At 42.0% G+C, this 14835-nt stretch overlaps 1 protein-coding gene across 1 annotated transcript in view; it reads right to left on the bottom strand.

The window, feature by feature from the left end:
* Nucleotides 1-1408: 1408 nt before the first annotated feature.
* Nucleotides 1409-14835, bottom strand: part of LOC139017033 (cyclin-Y-like protein 1) — a 37404-nt gene continuing 23977 nt past the window's right edge. Inside the window, exons 4-7 of the mRNA XM_070425241.1 lie at nucleotides 10274-10393; nucleotides 5849-6015; nucleotides 2666-2831; nucleotides 1409-1519 (exon numbers count right to left, since the gene is read on the bottom strand). Of these exons, the coding sequence (XP_070281342.1) occupies nucleotides 1409-1519; nucleotides 2666-2831; nucleotides 5849-6015; nucleotides 10274-10393 (564 nt within the window). The remainder of the gene's footprint in view (nucleotides 1520-2665; nucleotides 2832-5848; nucleotides 6016-10273; nucleotides 10394-14835) is intronic.

Below are 14835 nucleotides of genomic sequence, written 5' to 3'. Positions count from 1 at the left end.
AATTCTTCCTTGCTAATGTGCTTTTATAATTTGCCATTGTAACTGCAGATTTAGGAGAGAAAATGCTGACATCACAGACACATTTTAACTCAAAAAGTCAATAGTGCAACACAGACAGTCCTCTAGGGAAAGCAAGATGTAGATCACAAACAATGAGATTTTACTTTCTAGATACTGGTTGTCTAATTTCTTTAAAACCAATTTCTAGACATGATAGCTAATGGCATGCATTATAGGTAGAGTAAGTCACTTACTCAATGTAAGCCCTTGGAAATACCTGCTAGCAAGGCGGTCCTGGAAAGTAATACAGAACAGCCACCCTTTGTATCCAGCGTCTGTACCACCAGAAATCTACACTTCACTAGTTCATTGTGGCAGTTTTAAGGCCAGTTACACAAGAATTTTCAAAGGCTAAAGAGCACAGAATATATGATTTTTATAATGAGAATAGTTGTTATTTAATTTCTTTGAAAGAGAAACCTTCACCCTGGCTAGATGGCTCAGTGGATTGGAGTGTCTTCCCAGGCACCAAAGGGTCCAGGATTCAGTGACCAGTCAGGGCACATACCCAGGTGCCAGGTTTGATCCCCAGTCCCAGACACTGGATGGGAGGCAACTGGTAGATATTTCTCACATATCCATGTTTCTCTCCCTTTCCCTTTCCTTCTCCCTTCCTTTCCCTCTGACATCAATTAAAAAGAAAGAGAAATCTTCAAAGTCAGAAAAACTGAAATGAAAACTCATAATTAAAATTATTTTAAAGTAATTCATATATGGTAACAATGTCCAAAAGGTTCAGGAGGAAAGGAAACAGCACATAATATATATATTAAAAGAGTAGCCATTTTGCTCTTGGAAGCAATATAAAATATTTAAGGAATTTTCTACTGTAAAATAATCCATTTTCCACATTATTAAAGTAAACATTAAAGCATTTGAAACTATACTAGTATACAGAAATAGGTACTTTAAACTTATTAAATGAGAGGACCAAAGCTGAAAAGAAAATGTCAAGTGGTAGGTTAACTAGAAATTGTTAAAAATTTAAGAGAGACATTTCCTTTTTATCCAAAATTAAACAAATGTAATAACCTCTAGTAATAAAAATAATCAAAAGGGAAATGAAAAATACTAAGGATCATAAATTAAGCATAGGCTAAGAAAGATCCTCATCAGGTTAAAACCTTTCACTTATTTTTAAGAGGAAATACTAAACTTGCCAGAATAGGGAATATTATATTTCAACAGTCCTTGTTTTGGTAGGTGAGATACTCATTATGTCAATATGCCCCCGCCGCCCCTGTCTCACTTAAAAGGAAAGAACTTATCTGGGATTGGAGCAGGAGCAGTGATTCTTCTCCAGTCCTTGCAGATGAGGCGCTCATCATGTCACAGCCCTCATTCCTCCTTAAGATAAGATGGCATGGCCACGCTGCACATCAGTAAGGTTAGCACAGCTGCCAGATTTTTTTGTGGCCACCCTGCACAGGTTTTTGTTTTCACAATATCTGGAAATGGCCTACGGGTAAACATGAGATAGAACACAGGTACATTCAAAAAAAAGGAGCTGCAGCTTTCACAGAGAAAGCATCACTGATAGCCACACAGTCCCACTTCTTTATATGGATTATAGTCATTGCCTCTTCGTAGAGCTGGCGTATACACTGCATGGTCCTTGGGATCCTATTTTATGTTCATCCACGAAGTTAAGTAGTTTAGGGACTCTGATTAGATTGACAGAGCAAAGGGGAACTCAGTATTTTTTTTTTAGTTTGAGTTTTTTCAAGATGTCAAAGGTGTGACAGTCTTCCTAACAACAGGATCATCTGTTGTCTGTACACTTGGTTCCTTAAATATAATAAATATACAGTTGGGAAATGTTATTGTTTACTCAGCTATTTACATTCTATCCAATCTTCATTAGCTAGCATTTACTCTAAGCAAATTTTAATGAGGCAGGCATGTGCTGTATTTTACTGAAAGCTCGAAAGGTCTAGTGACTGATGCACCATCAAGGTACTATTTCACTTGCACATTAAGGCAGACGCACTCTAAAGGACTATTAAGTACCAAAAAAACTGTCCATTTTAGTTATAATTTTGTTGTATACTCCCCAGAATTCATAAGCCATAAATATTATTTTGTCGCACATACTTTACAATTGCCATTAAAAACCCATATACTTTCTACACCCAGTGTTTGAAGTACATATTCTACAATCTAAGTATCACTCTCTCAGGTTACTTCTGTCTAACAAACTGAAGGTACTGAACTGTGATCTATACAGAAAAGACATGAATTTGCAAACTGAGTTAAGAGTGATAAGTAGAATATGGTTGTAGATATGATTAATGATACAATTGTAGTAAATTATTCATGTATGGTTATAAAATAGAATACAGTTTCAAAAAAAACCATCAAAGTTTAAAATGGATTTAAATTATTCTGAATCATGGTCACAGAAAAGGTAATTTTTATAATGTAGGATTCTTATATACACCATAAAAATACTGCTAATATGATGTGAGAGAGTTAATAAGTCTTATTCAATGTGTTAGTTTAAAACAGCTTTTCATTTTCCTAGTCTCTACATAATATGATTTATGCACAGATACTGGATTTTGAGTCTGACAGAAAACCCCACTTTGTGATTCCACAGCTTTACCTCTAGGTTCAGTGCTCTTTCTTTTCGAAGAGGAGTCAATGCAATAGGCAACAATCCATGGTCACTTGCTAAGGACCGAAGGTCAAAATAGTATTGGGCATAGACACTGGTAGAAACATACAGACGAAACCGCAGTAGACATATGTATTGCCTTTCCAACTCATTTCTGGGGAAGAAGGAAAACACAAAACCACCACAGGGCAATTTTAGTCAACTTGGTTCTCTTCAATATTGTCATTCTAAGCTACTAGGTTGGCTCTGAGGTTAGTTTTGAATTAAATAAAGGCTACCCAGCTGGGCTAATACACTAATGTTCAACCAGGCAAACAAGGCTCAACAATTTGTGGTCCCCTTTGAGTTTGGGACAAGGGGAAGGACTTTGAGTTTGGGACAAAGGGAAGGAGGTTATGTCTCTTGTGCACAACAGCTGTTGACTAGGGGCTCAATTATCAGAGTCCCATTAGTGCAGCTGTAGGTTTCTTCTTCTTGCTCACTCTCAGGGCTCCACTCTAGTGCTCAGATGAAAGGAATGATGTATGCTGTTTCTTAGCCCTGAAGAACTTGCAGACATTTTACCAGGCTGATAGCAGGAAGAGGATTAGTAAAATAGAGATGTGCCAACAAAAGGACTGGGCACATCACCACAGCAACAAATGGATCCATTCAGAACCACCACTCTTATCTTTGAGGGGAAAACTCTTGGAAAATTATCAGACACCAAAAAACAAACTGAGGAAGAGACAAATCAATGGAAGCATGTACAATGCTCGTGGACAGGAAGCATTAACACCTTTAAAATGTCCATACCACCTCAAATAATCTCTTTCAACCAAATTCCTATCAAGATGCCAATGCCATCTTTTACAGAAGTAGAACAACTAATCCAGAGTTTTATACGGACCCACAAAAGACCCTGGACAATTCGTCACAGCAGTTGAGAGAAAAACAAAAGAGGCTGGAGGTATCACACTACCTGATATCAAACTCCACTACAGGGTTATAGTCATCAAAACAGCATGGTACTAGCATGAAAACAAACATAGATCAATGAAACAAAATTGAAAGCCCAGAAATAACCCCACACCTATATGTTTAATTACTATTTGACAAAAGAGGAGACTTCATTCAATGGTATGAAGACAGTCTATTCAATAAATGATGTTGGGTAAATTGAACAGATACATTCAAACATTGAAGCTAGACCACTTCTTACACCATATACAAGAATAGACTCAAAATGGATTGTTAACCTAAATGTAAGTGTCAAAACCATAAAACTCCTAGAAGAAAACATAGGCACTAAAATCTGGAATATTTCTCTTAGTGCTTTGCTGATAGATTACCCTGAGCAAGCAAAATAAAAGAAAAAATAAAGGAATGGGACTATATCAAACTAATAGTTTTAGTATAGCAAAAGAAAACAGCAACAAAATAAAAAGACAACCCACTGATGGGAAAACATATGTGACATTGATATATCTAATAGGGGGTTTAATATTCAAAATTTATAAAAAACATATATAACGCAACACCTTATAAAAAACATATACAGCTCAATACCAAAAATACGAACAATCTAATTAAAAAATGGACAGAGGACCTGAAAAGACACTTATCCAAAGAGAGCATACAGATGGCTGATAGATAGGAAAAGATGCTTAACATCACTGATCATCAGTGATATGCAAATTAAAACCACAATGAGATATCCTCACACCTGTCAGAATGGCTATCATCAACAAAGAGCAAGTGCTGACAAGGATGTGGAGAAAAGGGAACCCTCGTGCACTTTTGGTGGCAAGGTATATTGGTGCAGACACTGTGGGAAATAGTATGGAAGTTCCTCAAAAATTAAAAATTGAACTGCCTATGACTCAGTGATTCTACCCCTGGTATATATCTGAAGAAAACCAGGGCACTAATTGAGAGGATATATGCACCCTATATTCACTGCAGTATTATTCATAATCCTTAAGCTGTAGAAGCAACTCAAGTGCCCATTAACTGATGAGTGGATAAAAAAGCAGTGGAATATTATGACTCATCCATAAAAAAGAATGAATTCCTGCCATTTGTGAGAGAATAGTTTGACCTAGAGGGTATAATGTTAGTGAAATAAGTCAGTCAGAGAAATACAAATAACATATGATTTCACTAAAAAGCAATATAAATGAACAAACAAAACAGAAGCAGACTCAGAGGTAAAGAGAACATTTTGATGGTTGCCAGAGGAGAAGAGGTTTGGGGGCGCTGGGTGAAGAAGGTGAAGAAATTGAGAAGTACAGACTGGCAATTACAATGCAGTTATGGGGATATAAATTACACCATGGGAAAGAGAGTCAATAATACTGCAATAACTACGCATGGTGTCAGGTCAGTACTAAAAATACTGGGGAAAACACTTCGCAAAGCACATGATTTTCTAACCATTATGCTGTACACCTGAGACTAATATGAAATAACTAGAATCCCGGTGCACAGATTTATGTTCTTACACAACCCGGGACCCCTCGGGGGATGTCAGAGAGCCAGTTTCGGCCTGATCCCTGCAGGCCAGGCCGAGGGACCCCACTGGTGCACGAATCTGTGCACTGGGACTCTAGTATGCATATAAGATCTTTGGTTAATCTCTTCCCGCACTTCCCACTCCCCCATTCTCTCTGAGATTCATCAGTCTGTTCCATGTTCCCATTCCTATGGTTTCACTCCTGTGTTAAGCATCTGCCCAGGTCGCCAGTGCACATCATAACTACTGGCTGGGCAGCCGGTCGCTTAGTTTTCTCTTTATATATAGATATTGAATGTAAAGTCTTATTGAAAATAAATGAAATTTTGAAAACGGGGGAATAAAAGACCTGAACTGGTAGAAAGCGTTAAGAATGGCATGAAGGTATTTACATTACTGTTGTTTTTGAATCTGAGCTTCTACAAACTTTGCTACCAGAGAAATATACCAAATTATCACACAGATTATTACAATAATAACACATGAACACATACTAATTAATGAGGAGTATGAAATGTCAAAGCAAATATGGATAGAAAAATGTATGTAATTTTATGCCTAGTTCAGTCCTCTGCACAATGCAACCTTTCAAAATATTTCTTATTTTGTAAACTTTATGGGGGCAAATAAGGTATTTGAAAATGGTTTGAAACTTCATCAAAATCTTGCCAACTCACAAGTTCTTGATTGTAATGCCCCTTAGCAATGAGAAGAAGTGAAAATTCCACATAGCCTCATCGTGCAGATACTTGTAGGTCAGAATAATCGCTCCCAAAACAATGCGTTTCCAGTTAGATGGGCAAATGTCGATTTCAGCATAAGATAAAAGTCTTTCTATGTAAACCTGCAAAGTAGAACACTGGTTTTTGATTCTAGTTCAGTTTAAGTGCTGTGATAAGAACTTTCAGGAATTACAGATTTCATCAGTTTTTGACATGCCTTTTATTCATAGCTTCTAGAGAGACTGCTTGGCCAGCCAAAGCCAGAGGCCAAGAAACAGTTGCAAATCAGACACTTCTACTGCCTACTTTCCCATGTGAATTTCCAGCCTGCTCACCAAAGAGTCGCTGGTTCCACTCTTGGCTCTTGTCAGGACTCATGCGGGAGGCAATCAATAGATGTCTCTCTCTCATACTGATGATTCTCTCTCTCTTTCTCCTCTCCTCCCCTGTCTTTTCTACTTTCTCTGAAAATCAATGGATAAAATATCCTCTGGTGAGGATTAAAAATTTTTTTAAAGAGAGTCCCCCCAGTGGCTGCTGTGTGGTGCAGCAGGACAGGCAGTGCAAACAGGTGTGTCTGAGGCAGGTCTCTACAACTGTCAGGTATTCCTGGACTTAGTGCCTTCGGAAGAAACACACACGCACACCAAGGATAGACATTTCATATCCCCTAAGCCTCACATCTCCATCACGATTCTGTGAAATCCATCTCTGTCTTACACAACCTGAGGCTTGGTCAGTTCTGTTGGTTTCAGTTGGTAGCAGAGCTGCCAGTCTCTATCTCCCTGGTTCTCCTCTAAACCTGCCAGATAGCTGGTGAGATCTCATGATTTCTTCACATGTATTACATGTCTATTCTACAAAGAACTGGGTGAAGTTAACAGCTAAGCAAAGATTATAGAGGCAAGCTGTGATTTGCTGTTTCGTCAAAGGGTTCTTTGAAGGAGAATATGTTTACTGTCCGAGGTTATCAGATTGACAGCTCACATTAGCCAAAGGTGTTAAAACCCAACTGTATTTTAGAAAGCAAAAGGTTACTGAACATTATGTGCTATTAGTGAAAGTTTGCACCAATCTCCCAAAGCTAAATGCTCCCAGATATCCTAAGAATGAACCTCCTTGCAAGGTTCAACTGTCAACTTTCTGGGAATAATTAGAGACATACACAACATTGGAAATCACTCAACTTTCCTTCATCACTTCTACAGATTTAGAATGTGCCATTACTCATTCATTTATACCACTTGCCCTCCTGTGTCAGTGGAATTGAGTTTCTCTTCTCACTGAGTTTCTCTTCACTCTTCCATCAGTGAAGTCAATCCCATCCCACTTCTGAAGAACACCTCCCACAATTACCTCTTCTTGAACACTTTCCTGTGCCAGAGATTCTTCCTAATATGAATATATTTATGTGGTACCCATCCCACTCCCCACAATCCCTAGACTGCCTCCTCTCTGTTTGCTCACAGTGAATGCCCTGAAGCTGCTTCTCATCTCCCACTCTCTCCTTCACCCACTGTAGTCTGCCCCTGGCACTGTCACTCGACTGAAACTACTACTGCTAAGGTCATCAGTGCGTGTGCCCATACAAACCAGAGCTCTTCACCCCAGCTCCCCACTCCCTACGCATTCCCTAATGTCATGTGGGGCACTGCCATTTGCCTAGGTGCTTGGCCAAAGACGTCCAATTGAGTTGACCTGTTCCAAACTGTTAGCAACTCTTGTTATTGCTGCCTGTCACTGATAGTGAGTCTGCTTCCTAGTCTATTTGTCACTTCTCACCCATGTCAATGTTATTGCCCCTGACTTCTCGGCCTCCACTCAGACTCCCAGCTACCATCATTCTCCCCAAAGCAGCCTGGATAGCTTTTGTAATCAAGAGCACTTCCCCACCCTGCTCAACTCTGCCAAAGTGTTTCCACCAAACAAATAAAAATGTCACTTTCTCCCATGGCCTGCAAGCTGCAAGGCCCAATCAGGTAGCACTTGCCCTTCTAGGTCCACATGACCTACATTCTCTCCCTCATTCCACACTCTGACCACACTGGCCATACCTCACTCTTACTCAAATACCAAGTATAAGTTCCCATCTCAGAGGCTGGCACTTATTCCCTCTGCACATAACGCCAGAGCTCCTCATCTTCCTCAGTTTAGTCAGGCCAGGGTCAGATGTCATCTCTTACAGAGGCTCTTCCTGATCACCTCTCTCAAGTAGCAAGCCCCTCTCAGCATGATATCACGTCACCCTGCTGTACCTTCGTGATATTTACTACTACCTGAGATATTCACCTTTTAACAACACTCAGTTAAAGAAATATTTATCTCTTCCTCACTAGGACAGAAGCTCCATAAAAGCAAACACTTTATTCAACCATGGCTCTCCTCTATCCTCTGCACTTAGATCTGTAAGGACTCAGCTCTGAAGGAGAAATCATCAGGCATAGCTTAGGATGATATCGAAAACAGGGAGAAACAATAAAATAGAAGGAAGATAAGCGAGGTTCCAGAAAGAGAGTGAGGTCAAAGTGCTCAATGCTGACAAGAAGTTGCTCGTTCCATAAATATCCACTAAATACCTGCTGTTGTTACTCTTCCTGCTTCCATGCACTTTTTATTCACACATTTTCTCGGTATTGGAATAGCTAATACTAATTCCCTGCCAGTAGCTCAGATTCATGCTCGAATTCCACATATTCAAACGCGTGGCCTGGTGCATCAAAAGCGTGCATGGAGGGGGGTGTTCCCTCAGCCTAGCCTACACTCTCTCCAATTGGGAAGACCTTGGGGGATGTCCAACTGCCAGATTAGGCCCAATCCCATGGGCCTAAACTGGCAGTCGGACATCTCCCTCACAATCTGGAACTGCTGGCTCCTAACTGCTCACATTCCTACCTGCCTGATTGCCCCTAACTGCCTCTGCCTGACTGCCTGATCACCCCTAACTGCCCTCCTCTGCTGGCCAATTTGGTTCTGACTAGTCTCTTTCTATGCCAATCAGCATCAAAAGCTCTGCTTCCTAGGCAGCCATTGGCTCCTCACACTTCACCCAGATTTGGTTCTGACTGGTCAGTTTCTATGCCAGTCAGTGTCTCTGGGTCTATCAACAGAACCTGCTCAGAAGTGCGGCACTGATGAGCAGCCCCGGTGGAGACCTGGAGAGAAATAGAGATGCTGCTGCTGGCCCGTCTTGGAGAGAAAGAGAGAGGCAAGTGTTGATCAACAGCTGCCACACAGGCTATGGATCAGACCCTGCTTCTCTCTTCAGGCCTCTCTCTGGGCCTGGTTTGCAGTCCCCTCAGCAGTCAGTGCTGGGTCATAGTGCCTGCAGCCACAGCAGTCAGTGCTGGGTCACCACGGCAACCAAGTGCTGACTGCAGGACTGACTTTCGGTTGGCTGAACCTCCGATTATGACGAACTCAGGGTTTTTATATAGTAGGATGATCTCTAGAGATGCCCCTCTGTCTCACAGGTGCATCATCTTAATGTGTTTGAAAAGCACTCACCCTCTTCTACCCCAGATGCTCTCCTTGCTGAGTTCCCTAGCTCTTCAAGTGGGAGCACCACTCCCGCCTTTGATCAGCTGTGCTCAGCACTCCAGAGGGCTGGCAGATACGTGGAAAAGCCTGTGTCTAATCCAGTGCCCACTGAGGGGTCTCTATTCGGAAGCACAGGCTGCCTCTCCAAAATTCTGACTGAACAGTGACGGAGGAGGCACTGCACTAAGTACTCTTCCCTCAGACCAAGCAGGAGACTTTCCCCTTTAGGATTGTTCGAGGGAGGAGTGATACAATCCCCATTCCTTCTCACTAGAATGGACCACTCATTCCAAATGACACACTCTTTCCACAGAAATCCTGGATGAATGACACAGAGCCCCTTACACAGCTGTAGCTGAGCAGACAACCAGCAAAGCCCTTTCAGGTCCTACTGGCACTAGAATCATGGAAACATCACAGGCAGGCACAAGAGGACAGCAAGGACAGATGAACACCCATCATCCAAGGAACAGAGAACATTGGGCTCTAGTTCTCAGTCAGGACACACATTACAACTGCCTGGGGAATGCAGCCTGCGACTCAGCTTAGACCTACACTGAACCTGACACTGCCTGGGGCCCAGAAGGTTCTGTTATTGCCCCCATCCTGCCCCATCAGCACACCTTGTATGTATGCCTGTGTGCACTGCATGTGCCTATGTCTCCTGAGGTCTGGAGTGAGAAATTGGAAATCTCTCCCTCCTGCTGCCTTTGAAAACAATCGCTTTGTGGTGAAAAAAGCAAGCACATTTTAAATCATGATGATTATTAAGCTCAAGTGTGTGAACTTTACATCCTTTGATAGGTTTCCCTTAATAAAGTTCTGAAAGAAGAACTATCTTACCAATGTTGTTATGGCATATCCTCCTGTTGCCTTAAAGGCAATGAAGAAAGGTCGAATAAATCTGTAAATTGATTCGGGATCAGGATTATGATGAAAGAATTCCTCAGGAACCTTTTCTTCCTGAAAGAAAGCATCCATTGAAGAAAAATATTAAGTACTTTTGTAACAACCATGTTCCACTTGTGCCCATGTTCCGCTTAAAATAATTTTGATTGGCTGACATGTATTTTAGCCTTTTAAATATAAATAATTGGACCTTAAAAAACAGTGACTGAATATTGACACTCAATAAAGATAAATACAGGCACAACCTCAGAATATTTATATATTCCTTTCCACCTTCCCCTACAATATTCTGTCTAAATGTGAACTATTTTTAGGCTCCAAAGACTTGTTGGTTATCATGTCATACTTCTCTGCAATCAACTTTGAGAATGTAACCATCAGGCTCTAAGGCTGTGCTGTGCATACAGTGCCCACCAGCCACATATTGTTATAGAGCATATCTGAAGACATTTGAAAATTTTTGTCATTCTAATTAATTCAATATTTAAATAGCTGTTTAATTGTCTTCTAGAGATCCTGACATATCTATTAGGTTTATGTACAAATATTCATATTGCTTGATGTTATTGAAAATTTTCTTTTAAAAATATACATTTTTGTTTTTCAGGCATGTTGTCCACTGTAGCTCACTAATTATACAAAGCTGAAACTCAGTTCTTACTGACCTATCCTATATAATTAAAGGGTAATAAGCAAATCGACCGAATGGCGGAAAATTGGTCGCTGTGATGCCCCTGACCACCAAGGGGCAGAGCCTCAACACAGGAGCTGACCCCTGGTGGTCAGTGTGCTCCCACAGGCGGAGTGCTGCTCAGCCAGAAGGCAGGCCGATGGCTGGCGAGCACAGTGGCTGTGGCAGGAGCCACTCCCGCCTCCGTGGCAGTGCTAAGGATGTAAGCCATCAGTCAGACATCCCCTAAGGGCTCCTAGACTGCAAAATGCACAGACTGGGCTGAGGGATCCTCCACCCCCAGTACATGAATGTCACGCACCGGGCCTCTAGTTTCTTATATAACATGAGAGGCTCAGTGCACAAAATCTGTGCATGGGTGGGTGGCCCTCAGCCTGTGCCCTCTCACAATCTGGGACCCCTCACGTAGGGTCCCTAGGCTTGACTGGTGATGAGGCCCTATTGGGGCTTTCCTTCTCCTGGCTACTGGCAGCTGGCCATGCCCCCATTCCTGCCACTGCTTGCCATTGGTGTGGCACTGCCAACCCCTACCCCATCACTTGGCATCTCCCTCTGCGGGCAACAGGCGTGGGGTGTGATCATTGGCTGGCCTGGGATTTCCCTCTGCGGGGTGATCACTGGCTGGCCCTGCACACCCACCACCACATTGCTAGCCAGTGGGCTGGGCCTCCCTCTGTGGGTTGATTGATTGTAGGGGCCCCCAGATCAATCACTCTGCAGAGGGTGGCCCTGCCCACACACGACAGTGCTGTCTGTAGGGGTAGCCTGGATCTTCCTCTTTAGGACAATTAGTCGTGGGGCTCTGCCCACCCAGCTGGGGCTCCACAAATGGTCACCGCCCAGAGGATGGCCTGGGCCTCCCTCATTGGGGCGATCACGGAGTGCCACCTCACCCCGATCGATCGCCCCGCCTGCCAGAGGCATGTGTCTCCCTCTTTGGGGCCTTGGCTTCCCTCTGTAGGGCGATCATGGGGCGATGGCCGGGCCCCCTGACCAATCACATTGCACCCACCTTGGCAGGCCTGGCACCAGTGTGTGTCATAGCATGGTCATCCAAAGTTCATCTGGAAGGTCGTTCTGCTGTTTGGTTGTTTGGTCGGTTTGCATAGTACACTTTTATTATTATAAACTAGAGGCCTGGTGCATGGATTTGAGCACAGGTGGGGTCCCGCGGCCGGGCCTACGGGGACCAGGCCAAAACCAGCTCTCCAACATCCCTCGAGGGCTCCCGGACTGTGAAAGGGTGCAGGTCAGGCTGAGGCACCCCTCACCCCAGTACACAAATGTTGTGCACTGGGCCTCTAGTTTCTTATATAACACTAGAGGTCTGATGCACAGATTTGTGCACAGGTGGGCTCCCCTGGTCTGGCCTGCAGGGATCAGGCTGAAACCGCTCTCGACATCCCCCAAAGCATCCGGGATTGCAAGAGGGCAGTTCTCGGGTTACACACCCCAGAATCGGGTCCCTCCTCTCAGGTTCCAGGTTCATCACCTGAGAACCACAGCTGCCAAGTCACAGAAACTCAGTAGCATCTGCATTGAGTGTCAGCCCCCTGTTGGTCAGTGCGTGCCATAGCTACCAGTTAGACAGTCGCTTATGCTTTTATATATAGAGATTCCTTTTGTAAAATAATTAGATACAACATGTGATGGGGAAGAAAACTTAAAGGAAGGTAATGTGAACTCCAAGCTGGAGAAAGTAATTTTTTACTAGTGATTAATTTTGAAGCAAATCAGCATGGAATAAGCACAACTGTCTGAGAGAAAAGGACAACCTCAATACAACTGGCACTTACTGTGACAGGATGGAGTCTCTCATCAAAAATGTCCTTGGATCTATTTGCATCTCTAGAAAACAAGAACGTGATTGAAAAAAAACTAATCCAGGAATTGTTGTGTTAGCAACACATCTGCTGGGAGTAGAGGGGGGTGGAGGGAGCTTAACCTTCAACAAAGAAAGTCCTTCTACAAATTCTTCTCTTAGATCCCGTAGGAATTTTCTGACCTCTTTTTATTCAGCACATCAAATTCTCTGAAATTTTTTCTACAATGACCTGCCAGAGCTGCCTTTATAAGCATTGACCCTCCCTAATAGGCAACGCTAGGCAACCAAATCGATGGCCAGTCCTCTAACCTCTCATTGGCAGACACAGGAACATTTTACAACGCAGTAGTAGTGGGCAATTCTTCATGTGAGAATGAGGTTACTGTTTTTTTTTTTTCCACTGTTTTTTCTCTTAGTAGTTTCCTATATTATATTCTTCTTGATTCTTTACAATAATCTGAGGTTAAAATTTGCCTTTGTATTTTAGAAGTGACCACTCTATTGATTTGAGGGGGAAAAATGGATTGGCTGCCTCCTATACATGGAACTGGAAAACTAGCTATGTGGCCTTACAGTATTGAACCTACAACCTAGGTATGTGCTGCCCTAACTTGGAATCAAACCTGCCAGCTTTTGGTGTACAAGACAATGCTCCAACCAACTGAGTGAGGGAAACCAGTCTTCTGGGGGTTTTTATGTTTAATATTCCACACTACTACACTCTGCTCATTTACACAGTGGTTCTCCAAGTGTGTTTTGCAAGTTTCAGTGGTTCCACTAGACCATTTCCAGGAGACCCATGAGGCCAAAACTGTTTGTATAGAAATATTAAGGCACTGCCTGCATTTACACTGACATTTGCAATGACTGGATAAAAGCCAAAGTCAGTAAAACTGGTTTCTGAGCAAGAATCAAGGCAGGGGTCCCAATCTGTGCTAGTAGTTATTCTATTCTTCACTGCCACTTGTTGACAAGAAATATGCTTTACTTAAGCACATCTTTGATAAAGCAGTGACAATGAATAATGTTATTAAAAGTTGAATCTTCTTCTTATACTCTACAGTGGTTCTCAACCTTCTGGCCCTTTAAATACAGTTCCTCATGTTGTGACCCAACCATAAAATTATTTTCATTGCTACTTCATAACTGTAACGTTGTTACTGTTATGAGTTGTACTGTAAATATCTGATATGCAGGATGGTCTTAAGTGACCCTTGTGAAAGGATCATTTGACCGCCAAAGGGGTCGTGACCCACAGGTTGAGAAATGCTGCAAGGGGAAGTATGCATTAAGCATTTCTGCATACTGAAATGTGGTTGTTAAGGAAAAGCACTTGGAATTAGTTGTGAGATGAATGCCCTACTGTTCTCAGAGAATAATATTTTTATTTGATAATACAAGTGTCGTGCACTCAAGACTGAAAAGTGAGTCTGTCACTTCCAGGAAAATAACTTATACATTTCTTGCCAATTGCACAGTTCCAGCTATCAAGCTCAAAATCAAGATTGGGGAAAACTTGTATCCTTTTTGTAACCTAACAGTTTTTCAATACCTAAAGTTTTTTCTGGGAAGACTGGTGGTTATGTGATGCTACCTAACAAAAGTGAGTTTTGATACTGTAAAAAGAAATGTGAGCTGATACTTTCCAAATGACCAATGCACAATGTTATTTGAAAATTACTTACAATTTAAGAGATTCATTTAGCATAGAAGATGTATGCATGGGTACTAATTTAACAGAGACCTTAGTACAAGTTCAAGGATAGGATTTAAAATTCCATTGTAACTAATTTCAGAAGACAGCTTCTGTGGACTTCTGGTATAGTATCAAAGAATATCCAAAATTATCTGAAGGCTTTGAAAATACAAACTTTTCTAGCCATAAAGATACATGAGGCTGGGTCTGCATATTGTTTATTCAAAACAAATTATTGAAATGACTGAGGTAATCACTAAGGATTGAAGACAGGGTGTAAGTGA

This window comes from Myotis yumanensis, unplaced genomic scaffold (genome assembly GCF_028538775.1).
Source record: "Myotis yumanensis isolate MYYU_CA2020_CCGP unplaced genomic scaffold, mMyoYum1.0.hap1 SCAF_1, whole genome shotgun sequence".
NCBI lineage: Eukaryota > Metazoa > Chordata > Mammalia > Chiroptera > Vespertilionidae > Myotis > Myotis yumanensis.
This window is presented reverse-complemented; position numbering and strand designations above follow the sequence as displayed.